At 30.8% G+C, this 22,176-nt stretch overlaps 5 protein-coding genes across 11 annotated transcripts; 3 read left to right on the top strand and 2 right to left on the bottom strand.

Annotated features, from left to right (window-relative positions):
• Window positions 1–1,114: 1,114 nt before the first annotated feature.
• On the top strand, window positions 1,115–3,148 carry LOC124955703 (serine/threonine/tyrosine-interacting protein-like). The gene is made up of 5 exons (XM_047510520.1): window positions 1,115–1,285; window positions 1,459–1,560; window positions 1,645–1,796; window positions 1,861–2,049; window positions 2,117–3,148. The coding sequence occupies exons 1-5, from the start codon at window positions 1,247–1,249 to the stop codon at window positions 2,325–2,327; spliced, it is 693 nt and encodes a 230-aa protein (XP_047366476.1). The 5' UTR covers window positions 1,115–1,246; the 3' UTR covers window positions 2,328–3,148.
• On the bottom strand, window positions 2,694–5,416 carry LOC124955704 (NPC intracellular cholesterol transporter 2 homolog a-like). Its single transcript, XM_047510521.1, has 6 exons — window positions 5,342–5,416; window positions 5,184–5,251; window positions 4,855–5,097; window positions 3,456–3,569; window positions 3,193–3,374; window positions 2,694–3,114 (listed from the first exon to the last, which is right to left on the bottom strand). The coding sequence occupies exons 3-6, from the start codon at window positions 4,937–4,939 to the stop codon at window positions 3,031–3,033; spliced, it is 465 nt and encodes a 154-aa protein (XP_047366477.1). The 5' UTR covers window positions 4,940–5,097; window positions 5,184–5,251; window positions 5,342–5,416; the 3' UTR covers window positions 2,694–3,030.
• Window positions 5,417–5,739: 323 nt separating this feature from the next.
• Window positions 5,740–7,030, top strand: LOC124955705 (protein transport protein Sec61 subunit gamma). Its single transcript, XM_047510522.1, has 4 exons — window positions 5,740–5,897; window positions 6,480–6,586; window positions 6,661–6,763; window positions 6,838–7,030. Exons 2-4 carry the CDS (start codon window positions 6,493–6,495, stop codon window positions 6,845–6,847), a joined length of 207 nt encoding a protein of 68 aa, XP_047366478.1. The 5' UTR covers window positions 5,740–5,897; window positions 6,480–6,492; the 3' UTR covers window positions 6,848–7,030.
• A 781-nt stretch (window positions 7,031–7,811) lies between these two features.
• On the bottom strand, window positions 7,812–18,769 carry LOC124955798 (activating transcription factor 3). Of its 5 annotated transcripts, XM_047510754.1 has the most exons (5): window positions 18,195–18,545; window positions 16,740–16,753; window positions 10,458–10,713; window positions 9,979–10,130; window positions 7,812–9,751 (listed from the first exon to the last, which is right to left on the bottom strand). In XM_047510754.1, exons 3-5 carry the CDS (start codon window positions 10,693–10,695, stop codon window positions 9,314–9,316), a joined length of 828 nt encoding a protein of 275 aa, XP_047366710.1. In that variant the 5' UTR covers window positions 10,696–10,713; window positions 16,740–16,753; window positions 18,195–18,545; the 3' UTR covers window positions 7,812–9,313. The 5 variants fall into 5 exon arrangements, with proteins under 5 accessions (XP_047366710.1, XP_047366711.1, XP_047366707.1 ...); XM_047510755.1 differs by lacking the exons at window positions 16,740–16,753; window positions 18,195–18,545 and adding an exon at window positions 18,604–18,769; XM_047510751.1 differs by lacking the exon at window positions 16,740–16,753 and having other exon boundaries at window positions 18,195–18,544.
• Window positions 18,717–21,487, top strand: LOC124955796 (nucleic acid dioxygenase ALKBH1). 3 transcript variants are annotated; one of them, XM_047510745.1, is made up of 5 exons: window positions 18,717–19,029; window positions 19,114–19,458; window positions 20,132–20,234; window positions 20,298–20,448; window positions 20,510–21,487. In XM_047510745.1, exons 2-5 carry the CDS (start codon window positions 19,426–19,428, stop codon window positions 21,069–21,071), a joined length of 849 nt encoding a protein of 282 aa, XP_047366701.1. In that variant the 5' UTR covers window positions 18,717–19,029; window positions 19,114–19,425; the 3' UTR covers window positions 21,072–21,487. The 3 variants fall into 3 exon arrangements, with proteins under 3 accessions (XP_047366701.1, XP_047366699.1, XP_047366700.1); XM_047510743.1 differs by lacking the exons at window positions 18,717–19,029; window positions 19,114–19,458 and adding an exon at window positions 19,871–20,029; XM_047510744.1 differs by lacking the exons at window positions 18,717–19,029; window positions 19,114–19,458 and adding an exon at window positions 19,895–19,996.
• The last annotated feature ends 689 nt before the right edge of the window (window positions 21,488–22,176 follow it).

Raw genomic sequence — 22,176 nt, 5'->3', positions numbered from 1 at the left:
TTTCTCTTTTTCCTTTTCTTGTCTTTGACAGAACGAAAATAAATTTTGTTATGTTAAAAGACCCTCAAATATCATGGGATTCGTTACATCCATTAGTAACGAAACGTACGTTTTATTTCATATGTTGCAAAACCGAACTCGTTCAAGTAAACTTTCTTCGCGAAAGCGGCCACGATTGATAGGAACGTATTAGCTTAAACCCGGAAGAAAATTGGTCGGTCGACGTTGCTCTACCGTCTCGTAAAGCACCATTCGCCTGACTTGGTAACTAAATTACTTCGTTCCTCGTTCTCGTAGGATATCCGACGCAATCCTAGGCAAATTAAAAATGTTATAATACTTTGATTTAAAAAAAGAAAAGAAAAACGCAAAAACAAAATTCTAGATGCTAATCCAACAAATAATGCAAATCAAAGAATATATCGTTAGAATATAATCTAATCAAATAATCTATAATCTCGATATAATAATTATAATAAAATATCAAATAGATAAATTATTTTTTTATTGACAAAATTGTGAAATTGTTTTTCATGATTCGAACATCCTTATCGCAAAGAATTTGTATATATGTATAAGTATTTTACTTATATCTTCCTGAATTCCATGAGTAAGAAAAGAAAAAGTCGGTCGATTTGATTAGTCGATCGCAGAAACGAACCGCGAAAGAATTACGCAATTGAACGGCCGAATAACCGACCATGCCACGACAATGAGTTTTTCAGAAGTGCAATTATTTTTAGAAAGGAGTCATAATATTTCTAATAACGTCTCACTATGAAAAGTTTTACATCATGGAATCCGGTAATGTTTAAAAAAGCGGCCAAGTATTTCGAGATCTAGTACGCATGATTCATTATCATTATTTATCGCAAAGTATTATTTACGATGAATATAAACAAAATAATGTTTTATAATAATTGCGTAGACTAATTTAAATAATCGTTCCCAATTATATTATAAAAATCGTTAAAATTCATGTTTTTTTAACATAAAAGTGTATGTGGATATAAATGTATTAAATTTAAAAAGTATTTATCGAATCGAAAAATATCGAAAACATTTAAGAATCGATATCACTCGTGTTCTTTATTTCGCCGACAGATGGCGCCTAGATAGAATGAAATAGGCAAATGGCCGACACGTCAAAGAGTAATATTACGTTAGCGGGAAAAAGAATTTTTTGGCCTGTCGTTTTCTATATATCTTGACTTTCTGAAGCTATTGTAAATAATAAATTTGTGGTATGATATCCGTAGATAGCAACGGCAAGCTTCAAGATGAGGTTAGTTCATTGTAAAATCGATCATGGTATCTATTACAAAAAAATTTTCTATTAAGGTTAAGTTGTTTATTTACTATCAAAAGTTTCTAATTTTTCGTAGAAATTTAGATTTTAATGCATCTTTTTATTTTCGTATTGTACATAAATTGATATGAATTACTTAAATATTATAGGAAAGCACTAGTGAAAATGGATCGGACGAATATCCAAGAATACCTATTTCCTCGTTAGATAGACCTAAAGAATGGACTTATACTATGAGAAGATGCATGCAGGTATACAAGTTCTTATCTCTATAATGACGCACGTGACTCTTTAAGATAATAAATAAAATTAATTTCTTGACAATATATTTTTAGAAAGTGGTACCTGGTTTGTATCTCGGACCATACAGCGCTGCGAGTCGAGCCAAATTGCAATCTTTGATAGAACACGGCATCACTCATATAGTCTGCGTTAGACAAGATATAGAAGCACATTTTATACGGCCAAACTTTCCTGATAGATTCAAGTACATATTTATTTGCATCGTTAAGATAATTAGACGTGTATAAAGAAATATTTAAATATCGTAGGTATCTGGTCTTGGATATAGCCGATACTGCCACAGAAAATATAATACAACATTTTCAAAGGGTTAAAGAATTTATAGACGAAGGTATAAATTCCGGTGGTCAAGTTCTAGTTCATGGTAATGCAGGGATATCGAGATCAGCCGCATTAGTTTTAGCATATGTAATGGAAACTTATGGACTTTCACAAACGTAAGCTGCCTAATATTGATGTACTTATCTGTTGTTAAAATTTCCTAAATATTTATTGATATTTTAGTCATGCATATGCCATAGTACAACAAAGGAGATTTTGCATAAATCCGAACGAAGGATTCATGGCACAATTAAGAGAGTACGAGCCTATATATCAAGCGCAAAAAACATTGAGGAATGGTCAACAGAGTTCTATAAGACAACGAAGCAAAAGAACGATTCATCAAATGGATACTGAACGAGTCGAAGATAGAACAAATGCAATGGATAGTTGATAGCGAGTAAAAATATGCCAAAGTTACCAAAAGACTTAATTTATATTAAAAAAGAATTTAAGGTAGTACATTATACCTTATCGTATTTCAGCTAATCACTGAAATATAGATTATTAAAAAGACATTAAATTCAAATGTACCAGTATTTAAGTGACTGGTTGTAACATATTTTGGATTTAAACAATAAAACGATCTATAATAATCTAAAAAAGAAAAAAAAACAAAAGGAAACAGAAAAAAAAAGACTTCGATAGAGCTATTTCTATAGCTACTATGTAAATTTAAACATTAAAATATACTCATTTCCATTAGTATGTAAATTGTATGTAATATTATCAGTTTTATAAAATGAACGCCGTGATATTCTACATGTAACAATCTTTTATTTACTAAGCTTTTAAATACATCTTTATTATTGTCATCGATAAATCATAAAGAAATATAAATAATATTTTCGATGAACTTTTCTTACCAGTTTGTTAATTTTTACGAACTTTCATAATATACCAAGAAATACTTCCATATGCCAGATTTATCGAAATATAGGCATAATAAACATTGTCTAAGGATTATTTCATAATTTTAATTTTTATAAATCAATTATACTTATAATAATTACAGACCAATATCATTAAGAACATAATTAATTGAAAATAGTAAATAATTATAAGTAAAAATAATCATATTCACATATATGAGGTTTCTATTTAATTTTTACTGGTATTTTAACACAAATAATATCCTCTTTATTCTCATTTTGAAGTTCCCACTTAACTGTAACTGACAACTGTAAATAACGATAAAAAAAAATGTTAGAAATATTTAATTCTTATTATTTTCGTAGAAAAATAATTATTTATATTACCCTAGGATACTTTGGATCGACTGGTAGAACAGCTTTATAAGTATATTGAGTATCCTTTTTCAAAGGACACTGTATATTAGATTCAGAATTTGTACACACATTAGGATGTGGTAAAGGAAATGGTATTGGCACATCTGCAATTATACCATGAACAACTGCTTCTACTTCTGAAACATCCTGAGCTAAAAAAAAGCATATCAATACATATGATAATTTAATTTATAGAAAATTATATAAAAGAAAAGAGAAGTAATTTAACTTACATGGTATAAAGTCTATAATTAGACTTGCATTAGTATTTCGAACGAATTCACATGCTGCTTTGGAAGTATCACAATTAGAAACGGTAATTTTTGTGAAATGTCCAATCTTAGAACCTACAAAAAATAATTAAATAAGAAATCGAATAATACCATGATATTAACAGTTATAATAATAATCATATATGTATCACATGAACAAAAGATTACAATTATTAAAATACATAATCTACAATTACATAAAAATCACGTTTATAATCAAAAATTTTATCCGTTAAACAATATGTTAGGTTTACCAGAAATAGAGAATTATACGAATTACGAATGCTTACGTAAAAAGAAAAAAAAAAAAAAGTAGAAATAGAATCAATTTAATGATAGAGTAAAAAACTAACAATCATTTTACGTATGAATTTTACGAGACGAAACAAAAATTCAAAAAATATTGTAGAAAGAAAATGAAAATGTCATAAACTGTATAAAATCGTCAGCAATTACTTTCTTATTATAACAATTTTTTGTGAAAAGAGAATTGTGAAAAGGTCTCATTGGCTCGCATTTTATGATCAAAAGCATGAATCACGCATCAAAGTCAAATCAAATGAAATAATTAATTACACGAACGAATAGTTACAAATAATATCTGCTCCTTCAATGATATACTTTATTGTAATAGCATCATAATAGTTATAATATTTGTAAAGTTTAATACAAGCAAATAAAATTTAATATTATAAAACATTTTTTGATTTTTGATTTTTTTTTTTTTTTTTTTTTTTTTTTTTTTTTTTTTTTTTGTAAGAAAAATTCAATTATATCATTAATTGCAAACTTTATTTCTTCTCTATTTATTGAAATTATCAATTTGAAAAGAAAGAGATTTGATATCATAAAAAATGAATTTTGAACGATAGAAAATGATTCGTACGTGTATTATCTCACGAAATATGATATGACATATATAAAAGTGTCCTTTGACTCTACGATGGATGATAATGTACGCCACGAATTAAATTCGTCGTTTCTTCCATGGTCAAAGACCTTGTTACAATATAGACTAATTGAATTTACAGACGAAAATTTTAACGATGTAAATAATAGAAAAACTGAGACTATAAATTAACTACAATCTAAATTGTTTCTCGAAAATAATAATCCCCTGACGACATATTATTTCATTTAAATTTTACCGCTTAAAAAAAAGCGCGTGACACATAACAACGACGATAAATATATCAAAGTTCATTGATATTAAATTTACATTAAACAAGAAAATCACGCAAAAAATACAAAACATCGTTCTAATAACAAAAAAGAAAAAAAATTACTAAAAATAAATAGAAGGCCAACAATTTTTTTTGCATACTATAAAAAGAAAAAAATAAAAATTGATGTTTCTTACCACAATCCTGGAATTCGACAGCATAAGAAAGCTCAATGACACCAGAAACAAAAAGAAACGTGCAGAGAGAGATCCAACGAATCATCTTGTTGTTGCTTCTTCGGCGTTCCCGCGCTGATTAACACTGATCGTTGAGAAAGACACAGAGTGATGGTACTTAGATATAGAAGAGGCCATGGGGGCGGGAAGACGTAGAGATGGAACGAAAGTGAAGCGCCTCTGTAATGATTAGTTGCTCCTCGTCTACGACATGGGGAAATATATTACAACAGTGTTTACCTTTAGCCTTTGTGACATTATCATCTAATCAATTTCTATGAGAAACTTACGAGTATTTATTTTTTATTTTGTAAACATTTCACCTCTAATTATATCACTCCAACGTAACTTCTTGTTTCTATTTTTGTTAAAAAAGAAAAAAATAATTTTACGAAGATAATACGTATTTCCTTATCAAATTACGACAAAACCATCCTTATCAAATTACCATGAAATTTTATGCATTTCTTGTTTGGGTGTATGTGTGTGAATGTCTACACATAGAGAAAAAGAAGATAAAGATGACTTATGAATCAACATAACTATATATTGTCTCTGACATATATGAACATTGGATTATATACAAATGAGATAAGTGGTATAATGCTATTGTAACGATAATTGGTTTGGTTTCCTGTAGAGTATACAAATAGATATAATATTGGCGAATCATATTGATTCTTACGATTTCATACGAACATATCGATATATTACTATACAACGAATTATTTGTGTTTTTATAAGTTATATAGATTTAGTGAAGATAAAAGAAACAAAATAAAATTAAAAATGTATTTCCCTAATGTTTCTCTTATAGGCATAAGATATTCAAATCAGCGCGGTAAAGTAACGTTGATGCCATCATGATGGCGCTTCAATACAACGTCATAAGTCGGAAATGACGTATCTACGACGTTCATCCACGTAGCTCATGATTATCTTGTGATCGTGTTGATTGACGTCAAATACGGCACTTTGTATAACGTTCTCTGTTCGTGCACAACGTAAGTATTATAATAGAAGATATCTTTTTTATTTCTTATTAAATGTTCCTCTTTCATATATATTTTAATTATCTATAATTTATCAAGAGAACGTTGATTTTTTGTAACCTAATATCTAGTACGTTTTATATTTCAGGTTAGATATATATAAAGTATATTTTGTTTTCATAGATCTTCATATAACTGTGGATGTTATTTCTTTCTTATTTTATGTCTATATTCATTAGTAAGTTTAGTTTAATATCAAAAAAGGTTTAATTTGATATAAAGATAAAACATTCAGTCAAGATTAGAATCTTAAAGTGTATCAAATATAGATACTTTGCTTATTTTAATGAACGCTTAAGCAATAGCTTTAATTTCGTTACAAATAGACTATATTTCCATATGTTTAAAGAAAATATATGTATTATTTTTTGAAGAAATAATTTATGAAAATTAAGAAAAAATTTAACATTTAATATATGTATTAAATGTTAAAGAAAATATATGTATTATGTATGAACTTAAAATTAACAACAAACAAGATAAATCAGTTGTTTTGTAGCTATTAAAGTGTTATTTGTTTTCTATGATCCACAGAAATTTTACTATCATGGATCAGGTTAAAAAACTAACAGAACCAGGACGTCAGTTCGCCAAAGACAGTATACGTCTTGTAAAAAGATGTACAAAACCAGATCGAAAAGGTATAAGAAATATGCCTGTAATATAAAGAAATAGAAGGATATTTTTCTTTAATGCATGTGTCTTCTTTTTATAGAGTTTCAAAAAATTGCAATCGCAACTGCCATCGGTTTTTGTATAATGGGTTTCATAGGATTTTTCGTGAAATTAATTCATATCCCTATCAATAATATCATTGTGTAAGTACTATCTAAATTTATTTTTTCAAAAGTTCTTTAAAATTTCAAAGCTAAACATTTATAATTGTTCACAGGGGTTCGTAAATTCGTACTATATAAAAAATATTGTTAAGCTATAATAAGTTCACCTGGTCTGTCCTCCGCTCCTATTTTAACTTAATTTATATAATATAATATTTGTTTATTAAATTTATCATGATTATAGAAATAAATACATAAGATGTGTATAATACAATGAGTTTTATAATAAAATAAGAAGAAATAATCGATCTTTTTTTTATTGATGGTTTCTAAAAAAACAAAATATTAATATCCAAGGCACTTTTATTTAGAAAATTAATGATTTTCTCTATGTTTACAATATTAAATTTCTAAAGCCATTGTGCTAATATTATGTTAGCATGTTATTTACAGTTTTTATTTTCGACAGAAAAATATCGTGCAAAAAAAGAACTATGAAAAAGGAAAAAAACACAAGTTTCGAATGAGTTTAATATGAGTAAAAAGTAATCATAGAAAATTTTATCAAAAAAAAAGCCTGGACATATAAAATTATTATAAAATAACGAGTAATTTGCCCAGGATTATCTTTTTTTTTGCAGAAATCTCTATAAACATTATATCATTTGCTAGAAATGATCAAATGAAATTTTGAACATTGACAATGTTCCAAAATCAAGGCACATGTTTTAACGAACGGTTTTATGTGCATTTTTACGTATTTCATAAAGGCAGTAATGCGTTTTTTATTTAGCTATAAAAACAGATGCCAAAAGTGTTACTGAAATAACTCGCATGTATGAACACTTATGCATCTAAGAAATACATTTGAAGGCATAAGAAGAAATATTTCTTTTCGATATTAAACTATGATAATCACAAAAAAAAAGAAATAAATGTGTATAGAGGAATAAAAAAATACTGTTTTTTGTTTGTTTTTTTTTCCTTTTTTCAATATAAATTTAAAGATGCATTTGAATCTTATATATTAATCGTTCCTAAAATAATGATTTATTAGAAAAAAAATAGACACCGATTAGATGTGAGATTATTAATCTTATAACATTTCTATTAAATTATTAAATACTCTCTTCAGGCAACTTAACAAAATTTAATATAATGATAAAAAGAAATATCTAAAGCACCAATGTGTGTAACTATATCGGTTCACTTATTTAAATATATTCTTATATCGTAGGTAATAAAATTTTGTATATGTAATCATCTCATACGTAATAACATAACGTAAGAAATAAATCTTCTCTTCGCTTCAATTAAAAGAAGCGTAGGAAGACTTTGTTTATCACTTAGATTACTTTGATTTTATGGCAGCAGCATTCTAACAAGAAGCATTTGATTTGTCTATTTTAAGCATATTTCTTAATAATCATAATGTTCTGCGCTAATAATTTAATTAACTTACGTTAATTGCAAGAACTCTTTAATATACCCAAGGTACGTTTCGTTATAAAGAATCACAAAGTATTTGCAAAAATATACACATAAAATGTATATAAGAAGAGTGTTTACGCGCGCATGTGTACGCGAACGCGTGTGTACGTGTGTGTGTGTGAATAGTCAAAAGATTAATTTTTAACGTACCAAGGGAGGGTAACTACCCACAACTGAGGTATATCGTTAGGCACTTATTTTTGATTTTGTTAACAAATCTAACAATCTGTCATATAATAAAATGTACATCAATAATTAATTGTGCATGTATGCCTGTAGGTATAATATATATTTATATTAAATGTCATTAATTATATATTCATAGTAATTATAAGTATCCTGCAAGGGCCAATATCAACAAAAACACTTAACATATATATCGGGTAAGCATTCTATTTTGTCAGCAAATAAACGAAAAATATCTTTTGATTGTTTGAAAATCGCATGCAGCACTATGTGCAATAAGCGAATCATTCTGCATAATTAAATAGCGTTTAAGATCGAATCCGTTTATTGTACGAATTACAATAAACAAGAATGTCACAGTACGGTTATTACGAAGGAATGTCTTCGAGCGTTCTCTATAGAACATTATGAGCATGTTAAAAAGAAACAAAAAAGAAAGAAAGAGAGAAAATGTAAATAAGAAAAGACAGGTGTATAAGAGAAATGGAAAATATAAAGCTAGAAAAAGAAGAAAGAAAAACAAAAAGTTGTTCACATTTTACACAAATAATAAAATATTAACTTATAAGTTAAGGACTTGTTACGGAAATGAGAGAAGATTAATTAAAATCTGCTCGATTAACCCTTAAATGCACAAATAATAAGACGTTAATCTTGTATATAATTTTTTCATAATTTCAAGTAGGCAATATATCTTTTGTTTGAAAATAATCCAACAAAATAAATGCATTAAAGGGTTAAAAAGACATGATCAACAGAAATTCTTTAAGAAAAATTCCAGAACTAATCTAATCATTGTTTTTTATCATCTTTGTATGTGGAATGCATATGTAGTCTTTCCACTATTGATCAAGATCAAGCCGATTCATTGATATTCTTCTCTCAGAAAAAACCGTAAAGAGAAAGTTAAAGCTAAACGGTGCAACCAGAATCGGTGGTTGGTACGTAAGGACTTTCCTGTCGATAGAAATCACCTTCGTATTCCTCGATTTTGACAGGATAATCCGTGACACAGTTTTGAGGTTGATTCAAGGCTGGTGGTGGCTGAACGAAGTTATCCTGGTAACTTGGTAGATGCAATGGTTCGGCATATTGCTGATAAGAGGTATCCGTAGCACCACCTTGTTTCAAACAAGTTGGTCCATGTAAACTGAGCATATCGACCAATCTACGCCTTTGCATCTCCAGCTCCTGGATTTGTGATTTGAGGTCATGATTTTGTGTTTCTAAGGTCTCAGATTCTTGCACCAGAATCACCGTCTTCTCACGTTTCTTCAGCCGACATTTGGTAGCTGCTATTTTGTTCCTCTCTCGTCTCCTCCGTCGTCTCTCCTCGTCCTCTGGTGTCAACTGTAAGACGTTTAGCGGAGACTGAGATGGGCGAAAGTTAGTAGAGAAAAGAAAAATCTCGCGTTTCGCGTATCTCTCTCTCTCTCTCTCTCTCTCTCTCTCTCTCTCTCTCTCTCTCTCTCTCTCTCTTTTTCTCTTTTTTGATGATGCTCGATGAGGTAGCGACTTACAGTCACGACTGTTTTTATCGTTTTAGCGAGCTAACAGTATGCGATTTTTGTTCTTACTCCACCCCGGTTGTTGTTGTTGTTGTTGTTGTTGTTGCTCCCGTCGTCCTCCTCCTCGTCGTCCGCACTACCATCCTCTCTTTTAGTCCTCTTCTTCCCCTCGTCACCACTTCCGTTTGCTCGTCTCTTGGTTTGTAACGTCAACTTTAGGCCTATTAACAAACAAATCTGATATAATAAATATGCAATGTATTTATATTATTTCTCCCCTGTGGGTTGGGGATAAAATATATGCACAGCATTCCCTGGTTGTCGTAAAAGGCGACTAATAGGGGTTGAGTATTGGTTCGACAACCCAACCTCATAAAAACCCACTTGTTACTGAGAAAGAAAAGTCAAACTGATTACTAGCATAAATTCTTGAAAGAGGTTGAGAGTCACTCTGAACCGTAATGCCGATGTATGTATTTATGTATGTATGTATGTATATATGTATAAATTATATAAAAATTATATAATTTATAATAAAATAAGCGAACCTTCCTTGATAAGCTGACTACAAGTATGTTGAACACTTGGTGGACTGGGTTCACCACTGCTAGTCGAGTCGGTACGATCTCTGCTTTTCTCGTTGCCATAGTTCTCGAACGGATTGATCATGGAGATCAAGGAGTTTACGATTTCCGGTGTCCTCGGAGTGACCTCGGCCGCCGCGACACCGAGAAGACTCGCTGCAGCCGTTGGACTAGGATTCACGTTCACGTTTAGATTGTACATGATCGATGTTCATCTAATCTGAAACAACAAATCGTCGATCATGATGTGTAAATATAGATCACTATGTGACTCTTTCCTGATAATAAAATTGCAAATAGTACATGCAAAATTTTTTAAAAGCAATTTTTGTGCATTTTTATAATATTTTTAATAAAAATTAATAAATTATAACATTTAATAAAAATTCATAAATTATTAACATTTGAAAACGGTAAAAATAATTCGCGTCATAAATCGAGTAAAATTATTCCTATCATCTTCCGGCTTGGAAATTCCAGAAACGTTTGATAATGGAGCAACATCCTTGACTGCGGTTTTGGTAATTTTAAAGAGATCAAGTCGAGCCATCACTCTGTTTAAACAAAGTCAATATTCTTTATTTCTCGAGTGTAAAAGAAAGAAAGAAAAATAATCGAAAGTCGTTCTTATTTCTTATCGATAAACACGAACTAATCGATTCTTAAATCACACGTTTTTTGTTTTATTTCAATTTATTATGAGTTAAAGATTATATTCAAAGAGAAATTATTTTGTACTAAGTTTTAACATTAAAATTGACAAATTTTAAGATCTATTAGAATATTCAATAAGTAATACTACATACACAGTATTTTATTAGTATTGTATTAGTACAGTATTATTAACATAGCAAATATAATCTAACATATGTCATGTACATCTTCCAAACATGATATATAGGTCAGTAGGTAAATTTCTCGCTGGCAGAGAACCCTTTCTTGTATTTTTACAAGACACTCTTTCTGGAATCCCAAAGACGAGTTCGTCTCGAGGAAGACCTTTTTTATTTCGATTTTTTGTTTTTTTTACTCGAACGACCCACGAGAAATAAGAAAAAAGTCAAAGTAAGAGCGGAGGAGGAACCGTAAATGGTGGAGAAGGAGCAAAAGGAGGTGCTGGTGGAGGTGGCGAAGGTAAAGGAGGAGGAGAAGACGAAGAAGGAGAGTTGCAAGGGCATTAGGCTCCGAATACGGAACGATATAAAATTCTTACGAAACGTTCGCACGCATACACGAAGGAACCCAAGAAACTTGTAGTGAACGTCGTAAATGGATACACTCACAGAAAAAGAAACAGGAACTGAGAAAAGAGAAAGAAGAAGAAGGCTCTCTCTCTCTCTCTCTCTTTCTTTCTCTCTTTCTTTTGACCAACAACCACGAACTGAAGAGAATTTCTACGCTCAAAAACCAAAGATGCGACCTACGAAACGACTTTTCTTCGAGAGACTTATGAGATTTATCAATTGAAATAAAGGTCTGAATGTGTATGCATCCGTGTGTGTGTTTGTATGGCACGTCTAGAGATAGCAAGACTCCAATATTTCTCTTCAAAGGTATCAACCCAGAACTTTTCGAAAAGAAATTTTCTTGACAGCTATTGACAACCTTTTAGCCCGCCCACCCAAGTCGTCAATCTTTTCTTTTTTTTTCTTTCTCTTTTTTATAAAGATACGAAAATATTTTTTTGTTATCTTTGTTACAGTAATAAAGAGTAGAAAAGGAAGCTTTTCTTTTAAATTTCTTTTTCTTCTTTTCATTTAAATTTCCAGCTCGATAAATAAGTTGATAAACAAAAGTTATTTTCAAAAAAGCAAAAAAATGAAAGATATCCTGTTGACCTAAAGAAGTCCTTCTAGAAATAATCAAAAAACTTGGAGAGATACGTTCGTTCAAAGGAACGAACAGGTGTCCGATCGAAGCTATTGCTGGCTCTGTTCGCCGTCAAACTTATAAATAGAAATCGTTTGATTTTGACGTACGGTCGGGACGCTTCGGTATTCGGGTGATCCCTTGACGAGAGCCTTCGAAGCGGAGCTTTCGATTGTATCAAATGACCACCTCGATACAACAACAAAAAATCCATTTTTTCTATATACAGAATGGGCCAAAAGTTGCTAGATAATTTTTAAAATCAATTACTCTTATTAAATTATAAAATGTCATAGTAATCTCTCAAAAGAGAATTGTTCATATCTTAGTGGGAGATCTATCGATCGATCTTCGATGGTACATAACCGAGAAGAAATGAGTACACGGACTGTTGCTAACTTAGAAATTATAAATGCCGGCTGGCTTATTTTGCGCCAAGGTACGTCGGTACGTAGAAGAGCGTAGGCGTCTAAGAATACACACGCACTTCCGACTCTCTTAGGCTCATTTCTTCAAAATCGATCAGTTAGATCGATCAATGATCGAAGAAATAGATTTTCTTCGTTTAATTTCTATAACCCCATTTTTTTGTCTATCAAAAAAAGAAAATATATAAATTATGTAACGTCAAATTTATACTACAAATTTATTTCTAATCACTGTTACAGGTTAAGCTAAAAATATATAACTGATTTTTAAAAACAATTACTCTCTTCTAAGACTTTTTAAGCTTGTAGTGTTAAAATGTGAAAAAGATTAGCCGATAAAGTCTCAAAAAAGAGTAATTGATTTTTAAAATCAGTTAAAAGCTTTTAGGCCACTTTGTACAAGTATTTATGATAAGAAAATGAAATATAATTTTGTAATTAATACTTTATTGTAAGCTATAAAGCATGAATTTATTATTTCAAATGACAAAGCAAAAATATTGTATATAACGAGATATACGAATTAATCTAAATATTACATTGGTTTCATTCGATTAGATTTGAATATTTCTTTCGATGTGTTAGTAAAAGGGTTCATTTCGATGGAGCAAGCACGTTTCATCGTATCGATATCGGCGAAACTAAACACACGAGAGGGAGATATCGCTCGAGAGGCGATCTTTTAAAGAGAACTTCTCGGAACGACGACAAAACTCGGTCGCTCTTATAATACACTCTTATAATAGAAAGCAAGTTGTAAATAATAATAAGAAGAATAATTATTTATATCTCATTGATATTAAATAAAAAATCTATACAATCTGAAAAAAGTTAACCTAAAAAGTCTCAAAAAAAAAGTAATCTATTTTTAAAAATCATCTAGGAAATTTGTTTGTGCTCATCGAATAGTAATGATTAGAAACAATGTACTATGTTTTGTATTATTTAGCAGCATATGTGATGATTCTCACCCTAAATCTTGTACTGCTAGTGAATAAAACTTGAGCGATAAAAAGGGGTGAGGGGAAAAGAGGAAATGTATAGAGAAAAAGAGAGAGAGAGAGAGAGAGAGAGAACTTGCGCAAGCGGTGACCATCTGGCAAGGAAGCTTTTATCGTGCTTTTTCGGCACGGTTGCCGACATAAACGTAGGCGTCCTAATTCCTACAAACATCGTGTCCCCATATCAAACGCCTTCGCAAAACTCCTCTCGTAGTTTTAACGAGAAGCGTCATGAGAAAGGCGACAGAATCGAAAACTTGTAATACTCGCCTTCTTTGTAATTTTTAAACTAAATCCATGCGTTTCTTTACAAGCAACGTTTTATCATAATGATAGCCATCATTGTGCGGATCAAAACGATTTTTATTTTCTCTTTCGAAATATACGAAAAAGATCGCGTAGGAAGTATATAAAAGTTGAATAAGTAAAAAGTCTTCGTAATCGAGTACTTTTATATGTTAGATTTTAGTCCAATTAAAAAGTATACCATGTGTCTTTCTAAATATATTTCACATTTCAAAATAAAATGTGTACAATTTTCATCGATCACGTTAGAATTCAATCTTTTGAAAAACAACAATTTCTTTCTTTCTTTTTTCTTCTTTTTTTGAAAACAGTGTAGAAGAAACCAACTCGAAGAAAAAAGAAAAGATACTAGTCGATTAATAAAGATTGATGCTTTCCAAGCCCGCATCATCCCTCCCTCCTCAGTTTGTGTTCCTTAATGAGTGAGAATTTTTTTTATGTTCTACCACTGCAAATTCGTAATTGGAGAACATAAGCGGGGAATATATTCTACACACACGCATGTTCAAGTACTTTACCGTTCATTAAGTTCTTTATAGGTATATATTCGAGACGAGTCGTATTTTAGGAAGTTAACGACCATAATGAGGACTTTCGAGGAACGTATGTAGTAGAACAAATAATTACAAAATGTCACGGTAGTAATGATAATGGTTTTCGATGTCCGAAATAATCGTCCGTATGATTTTTTCTCTATATCACCAAGTAGAATCTTTTTATACGATGCTACTTTTGGTCTTAAAGAAACAGGAGAAGAAAAAAGAGAAAATAATAAGAGAGGATGCCGAAACTTTATTTGAGATTCTCTAACCTGCTTTGAACAAAAATAAAACAATTTTGATATAGATATATACTTACAATAATCGCGGTTACTATGAACACGGAGTTTCCCACATTTATCGCACGAGTTATACATTAACCTTAACTATTTTTTTCTTTCTTATATATATATATATATATATATATATATATATATATATATATGTGTGTAAAAGCGGCATACTTCAAAGTAAAAAACCTTGAAAAACATTGTATACTCTTTAAATAATACGTATCAGTCAGTTTTCGTTGAAATGGATCGATTTATACATCTCTCTTTACTTCCTAGTCCATGAGTAACAAGGAATATTTGCGAAATGATAAAAACCTAATCTTTGACTATTTTCTGTTAGTGCAGAACATTTATAAACGTGCCATTTATTTAAAGAATTTCATTAATTTACTTTTAGGAAAAATATATTTGTTAGTTATATAAAATTCGACAGAGCTAAAAAGATAAAAAAGAATTTTCAATCGACGTAAACTGAAAGTTTATAATCGCCGAGCACGTGCGATCGTGCCTTAGGAATCTCAGGCGTGCACACACGAGAAGCAACACGAGATTACATAAGCCAAGAGAAAACGTATATACATATGTACGTAGTACACGCGTGTACGACGGCACGTCGACGAGAAATTCGATTTGATTAATTTTTCGACAGGTTGTAGAACTTCACATATAATATCCTACCATATTTATAAAGAATAGTCAAAAATTGTAAAAGTCCGCGATTTCATTATGAATTATACTTCCCCTTCTCTCTCTCTCTTTGATCTTCGACCGCCTTCAAAATATGAGTCGTCTCTCGTAGAATCATAATATTCACAAACAAAACATTGTACGCATTTGCCAATTCGCAATAGTATATCTCTGCTAGTACACGCGACTCACTATTCCGTCAAATAAACAAGAGGAAAAGATTTCGAAGCTCTCGTCTAAATCTGCATCTTTCTTGGTTCGAAGAATTCGAAAACGAATACATGCATATAGATGTACATAGATATTAAGCAAACGGAATGTAAATGAACTCGTTAGTTACGAAATTTTCAAATCGTCTAGAATTAAGATTTTTCCTTTTGTAATTTTTTTTTAAATTCATAATAGAAGATCGAGATGTAAACAGACAAAAAAAACAAGTTTTGTAAACCTTATCAATTGTCAAAGTGCCGCGAAATTTGTAATACAAATAAAGGCGACGTTCTACTCGTACATCCGCACTCGTAGGCACATCCTTCGTTATGTAACACACATGCAAGCTTCGTGGTGCAGGATGAGATCGTAATTACGATAGTGTCATGTCGATAACGTTCTCGTGATAACGTATCGCACCTCGATATTAACGTTTACACGTTCTTTCTAATATGTAAGTCCGAAAGCGATCGAACGTGCACGTCCAATAAATCCGGTATTAGTATCTTTCTTTAACAGTATACGAGAAAGAGTCAGAGAGAGAGAGAGAGAGAGAGAGAGAGAGGGAGAGAGAGAGAAGAGAGAGAGAGAGAGATGAAGTAAACTTACACACGCACACGCCATCAATTGTACGTAATGCATTAACATTTTAAATTCAATCGGTATATTGATGCCCTTGAACAATAATGAACTCTCTCTTTCTCTCTCTCTCTCTCTCTCTATCTCTTCCTTTCTATCTTACCTCTTACTCTTTCTCTCTTTTTTAAGAAAAAGAGAGAGGACATGCGACTTTAAATTCAGTTATATCATCTTTCGTAGTCAGCTGTAAGAAGGCTATTCGTATCCTGGACGCCGATAAATCGGTAGTCACCTTTGCTCATGTCGTATGTATGTTACATACGTAAGAACGTACCTCTCGCATTTTTTCTGCAAAGAAGAAGAAAAAGAAGGGGAAGTTGAGTGCTCGTAGAAATTAAATCCGAATCGATTCGAGGGACGTACGCACCCGCTTCTCTTATGCTTTTATCTCTTTTCCTATCTTCATTGACCTTCCGCGAGAAGAAGATCGTGCTATATTCATATTATATATATATATATGTATATATATACGCACACACATATAGTAGCATACATTTGTATATACGCCTCGTTATAATAGTTACGTTTCATTCGTTCGTTCTTAACCAATTAAAAACACGTATATCCTGCGCGACACTTGAAAACGACGCTGTCGCGACGCGCCATTCACGATCGATCGTTGGACGACGAAATGTCACTAAGTTCACGGCCGCGAAAAGGATCTATTCTACCGACGACAAATCTACCGTTCCTATTGGCTCCGTCGATAAGACTAAAACCTTTTGATCGGATTATTTTGCCTTGAAAAGAAGAGAGAGATAAGATTATATATATGTATATTGCTTTCATATAATATTGGGCATGCCCTACGAAAAACTAATCATTTGTTTTCTTTTTTCTTTTTTAATTATATTAATTTAGAGATTCTGCGTATTATTATTTTCTATTAGACCGTAAAGTACTGTCAAGAACATACCGTTACTTTTAGAATAATTATCTTCGTTATATTCGAATATATTCGTCATTCGAAATCTCCCTGCAAGATCGATTTTTAAAAAACTGACTTACAATTAGAAACACGAACGCATTTACCATGCTCATCTAAACACCTCGCTCATCGTCGAGATAATACATAGAAAACTTCAAAGGCAAATGGACATTATCCATTCATATTCATGAATCTACTATTATGAACACCCTTCTCGTTTCTATTCTCATGAAAACTATACATCTTGCTCTCTGTCTCTGGTCGAAAATTGGATAGAAACAGGATACGAGGCCGCTTAAATAATTATCGAAACCTATTGTTGTATAGATCTCTTTTGTTTGCACGTGTTTCTACGGGTTCTTTTTTTTTTTTGAATAAACTAAAAGTTAGCTTTGAAAGAAGCGCATATACGTGTTATTTATTGTACGGTTAAAGTAATTAAAATGAATTTGCATTAATAGATAAAGAAAAAAATTAAGCAGAATCCATGTCCTTATTAGTAATGGCGCCAAAGATTAAAAAAGTTAGTATGATTAAAGAAATCATTTAATATTCATGAAACAATATTCATTTAACGGAAATATTAATATTTCTTCCTAATTAGTTCATTTAAAATCACAACATCGACCTAGTATCGATCTATAAAACGCGTTTCCTAGATACCGATCACAAGATTTATTGCATGCATAGCTGGAAAGTGGAGGGGAGAAGGAAAACACGTGCATCGTCTTGAAGAAAAAAAAGAAAAAAAAAAAAGGAAAAAAAAAAGAAATTTAGCATGCGAAGGAGGTTATATCCTACCTTCTTTCTGCTTGGTAGAAAAAAAAAAACATCAAAGTTGTGGTAGAAACGACGAGAGGATGATATCGACGACGATAAACGTCGACAAATAACGTCGGTGTTCTTTCGATATAGTAGACGCAAGAGAGAAAAAAACAAAAAAAAGAACAAACAAAACACACGTAAGAGACACTCTCTACGAAGGATACACGAAACGTCGGAGGGTGATAAAGAAAAGAGAAGAAAAAAAACGTGAAAGAAAAAGATTAGACGCGATTTAACGCACGCACGTACGCATGCACGCACGCACGTACGCACGCTCATACAAAACATCCGCCTATGTCGGCTGCCGGCGCACGACTGTGGATAATTCGCGCTCGCGACCGGCCTAGATATATGGAAGTTATTTTTAGCGAATGTTGTCACTTACCATAGTTTCTATTGGTCTGCGATGACGTCGTTGAGAACGGCCAAACATTGTGATTCGTCCGAGTTGCGAATACGACTGAGATCGCGAACGACACACGAAGTCAGTCGCGCATCGTCTTTGGGCGCGACTCGATTTTCTTCGCGCCTGAATCTGTCTTTCTTTTTCTTTCTCTTTCTCCTTCTCTCTGTTCCCCTTTTTCTCTTTTTCTCTCCGATTGAATCCTTTTTTCACCCTTTCTTTCGTTATATGATAACGATTTCTCTCTCCGTTCTTTGTCGTTTTTTTATTGACACGTCAGATGATTCTAGAATAAATAAGTTACCTCTTGATACCCGCTTCTAGATGCTAATAAATTACAGTAAGAGTGACTACTCGAGAAACACTTCACACTTAATCGTTAGAAATTCACTAGTGTCAAGGTTAATGGTAAATTTTACTCGAAACAAAAATCTAGGAAAAATTAAATTAGTTTACATCTTTTTGATGGGTGAATTGTCAATCAAATTTCAGGTGAATAAATATTATTTATGGATCATATTGATAATGATAATGAAAGGAGCATTAACACACCGTGCGGCATGCTGTGCTATTAATTTACGCGGAGCTTTCGAAAAGCCTTGAGGCTGAACGCCGTGCCTCTTTTCTGTTGTATGAAATCACGCTATTTCCACGGAGTAACTATTATATGAAAATTACATGCTAAAATTAATCATGGATAATTACCAAGGGACAAGCACATAGATAAAAGATCTAATGAAAAAATAAAAAGAATTATAGGGGAAACTTGCGCTTTCTCGACATAATCTCGCTTTGATCCTACAGATGATGAAGATATGCAAAATGAGTGGAGTAATGGTAATGAACAATGCACGTGTTGAGTGCAGGATCGAATACATTTCACCGTCCTTAGTCATTAATATAACTGGCACTATACCTCTTGTAATTTAATATTTCTGATATCTCGTAAGAAAAGAAAGATTATAAATAATTTCATTGTTGTTTTTATAACTTAAATTTAATGGTTTGAAATTTATTATATTTTTCCTATCATTCTCATAAATTAAAATACAAAATATTGCCCATAAAAATGTAACATAGTATCAAAAAATAAATGATCTGAACTACGAAAAAATATACATAAATAATAAATTATAATATATCTTTAAGTTATAAATGTTGATTTATTTTGTAAATTATGTATTCTCTTATAGTTATATACATATTCAGATTAAATTAAATTATGTACTGGCAAAATATTGGATGTCAGATAAAGTGACATCTGATGAGTTGCCATGGAATTAATGAAATATGATGATTTTCATGGTTAGGGAAAATGTTCAAAGATACTTTTAAATATTATAAAAGACGTAATCCATTGCCTGATTTAACAAATGTAATTGACTTTAATTATCCAGATATTATTAAAGTATGTATGTTTGATGCATTATACCTTTTAATGTATATATATATATATATGTGTGTTTATATATACATATACATATATATGTATATGTGTACTTATTTCTAGGTTAAAAACATTAAAACACATTTTACAAATGATACATATGAAAAGAAATTTGGGTTAAAGTGTTCCAAAGATTGGAAAATTTATGAATTGTTAAATATTCCAGGTAAACTAATATCATTGAGTATTATTTTCTTTAATTTAACCTAATGTTTATTATTACTTGCAGGACTTATTTTCATTAAAAATCCATTTACGACAAGTGGTCATCATTATTGGATCATAAAATGTTTGAAGGATTATTCGAGGAAACCAAATAAATTAAATTTAGATGCTCATAATATTTTAACTGATGAAACTTGGTGGGACATATGTTTCAGGTAAAAAAAATACTCGTAATTATATTTTAAGCAAATTATTTTTTTTCATTTCTTTTTGTAGGTCCAATAATAATAATAGAGCAGAAAGTTTACTCCCAAAGTTAAGATGGGCAACACTGGGATACCATCACGATTGGGATACAAAAGTATATTCTGAAAATTCTAAAACACCTATGCCTATTGAACTTATTGAATTAACACAGTTTCTGGCTAGGGTATTAAATTTTCCGGAATTTAAAGCAGAAGCAGCTATTATCAATTATTATCGAATGAATTCTACGTTAGCAGGACATACTGATTGTTCTGAACCAAACGTAGAAGCACCGCTTTTTTCCATTAGTTTTGGACAGACTGCTATATTTTTGATAGGTGGTCTTTCGCAAGAAGATCCTGCAGATGCTTTATTTTTACGAAGCGGTGACATAATAGTAATGACTGGTAAATCGCGTTTAAGATATCATGGAATACCTAAAATTTTATCATCCCAATTAGTTCCTTGGGATATGGATGAAACAGAGACTAATGAAAATGACTGGATTCATGCCAAAAAATACATATCTAAAGCTAGAATAAATATAAACGTAAGACAAGTATTAAAAGCTAGCCAATTGACTTTATCTTAAATTATAATAGCAAATGTTATACAGTGATGTAAAAAAGTTTATACGAAACTATGTATTTGTTTTACCTCTTAAACATAGCTATTATCGTAATAAAAACTTAATTTAAAGTTATTCAATAAAAACTTATGTAATATATTATTTTAAGTCGCTGTCTTTGTCTTGTTCTATTACATTATGATAAAAAATAACAGAAATATTTAAAAAATCCCATGCTATTGTTGCCATTCGTGTTAAAAAATATTGAGACTTTTTTGTATGGTCTTGCTTTGAATTTACCGATTCACTAGCATCTGCATAAATACGAATATTTGGAAGGCATGATGAAGAAACACTTGAAGTTAAATATGGTTTGAGTATTATATTAGTAGCATCATGTATTGCTGTGTTCAAAATAAAATTTTTTGAAATATCTGGAGCATGGATTATCATTTTTTCCTTTTTTTAATTCACTGAAAATGACATTAATCTTCATACTCTAACAAATCAAAACGTATATAAGATAATAGAAAATTCGTGTAATTACAAACCTTGTATAAATCGTTAAATGTTCAATGTTCTTTCTTCAATATGTCCATTTCATGTAAGCACGTTAAACTTTAATGAAATTGCTCTAATTATTAATCCATTAAAAAATTAGTCAAATATTGTTATGCTTCAAACGTATGTTAAATTTTATGAATGACAAATGTATGACTTAGAAAAAAAAGTTCTATTCATTCGTGTGAGTATTTCGTCGCATGCGTTTCTAATTATTCCTGGTCTCCAGTAACTTTGGTGTATATTTTTTGAATTAGCAATGTTTAAATCTAATCTAAAAAAATTATTTGATTTGTCTTCTTGTATATGATAATATCGATTCTCTATTGTCAATCGTTTTTCAAAAGAATTTTTCAATTCAGTTAATGTCATATTTTAGTATAAAAGAATTAAAAAAAAATCAAAATTACGTTTCTTTACTCTTAGAATACTTAAAATTTAACAAATTAAAAATATCGAAATAGGCCATATAAAACAAAAATACAAAGATTGAACATATTACTACATACATAAAGCATAAAATGATATTTTTACAATAGAAAAAGATATAATATTATCATAATTTATA

The sequence above is a fragment of the Vespa velutina genome, chromosome 19 (assembly GCF_912470025.1).
Source record: "Vespa velutina chromosome 19, iVesVel2.1, whole genome shotgun sequence".
NCBI classification, from domain to species: Eukaryota; Metazoa; Arthropoda; class Insecta; order Hymenoptera; family Vespidae; genus Vespa; species Vespa velutina.
This window is presented reverse-complemented; position numbering and strand designations above follow the sequence as displayed.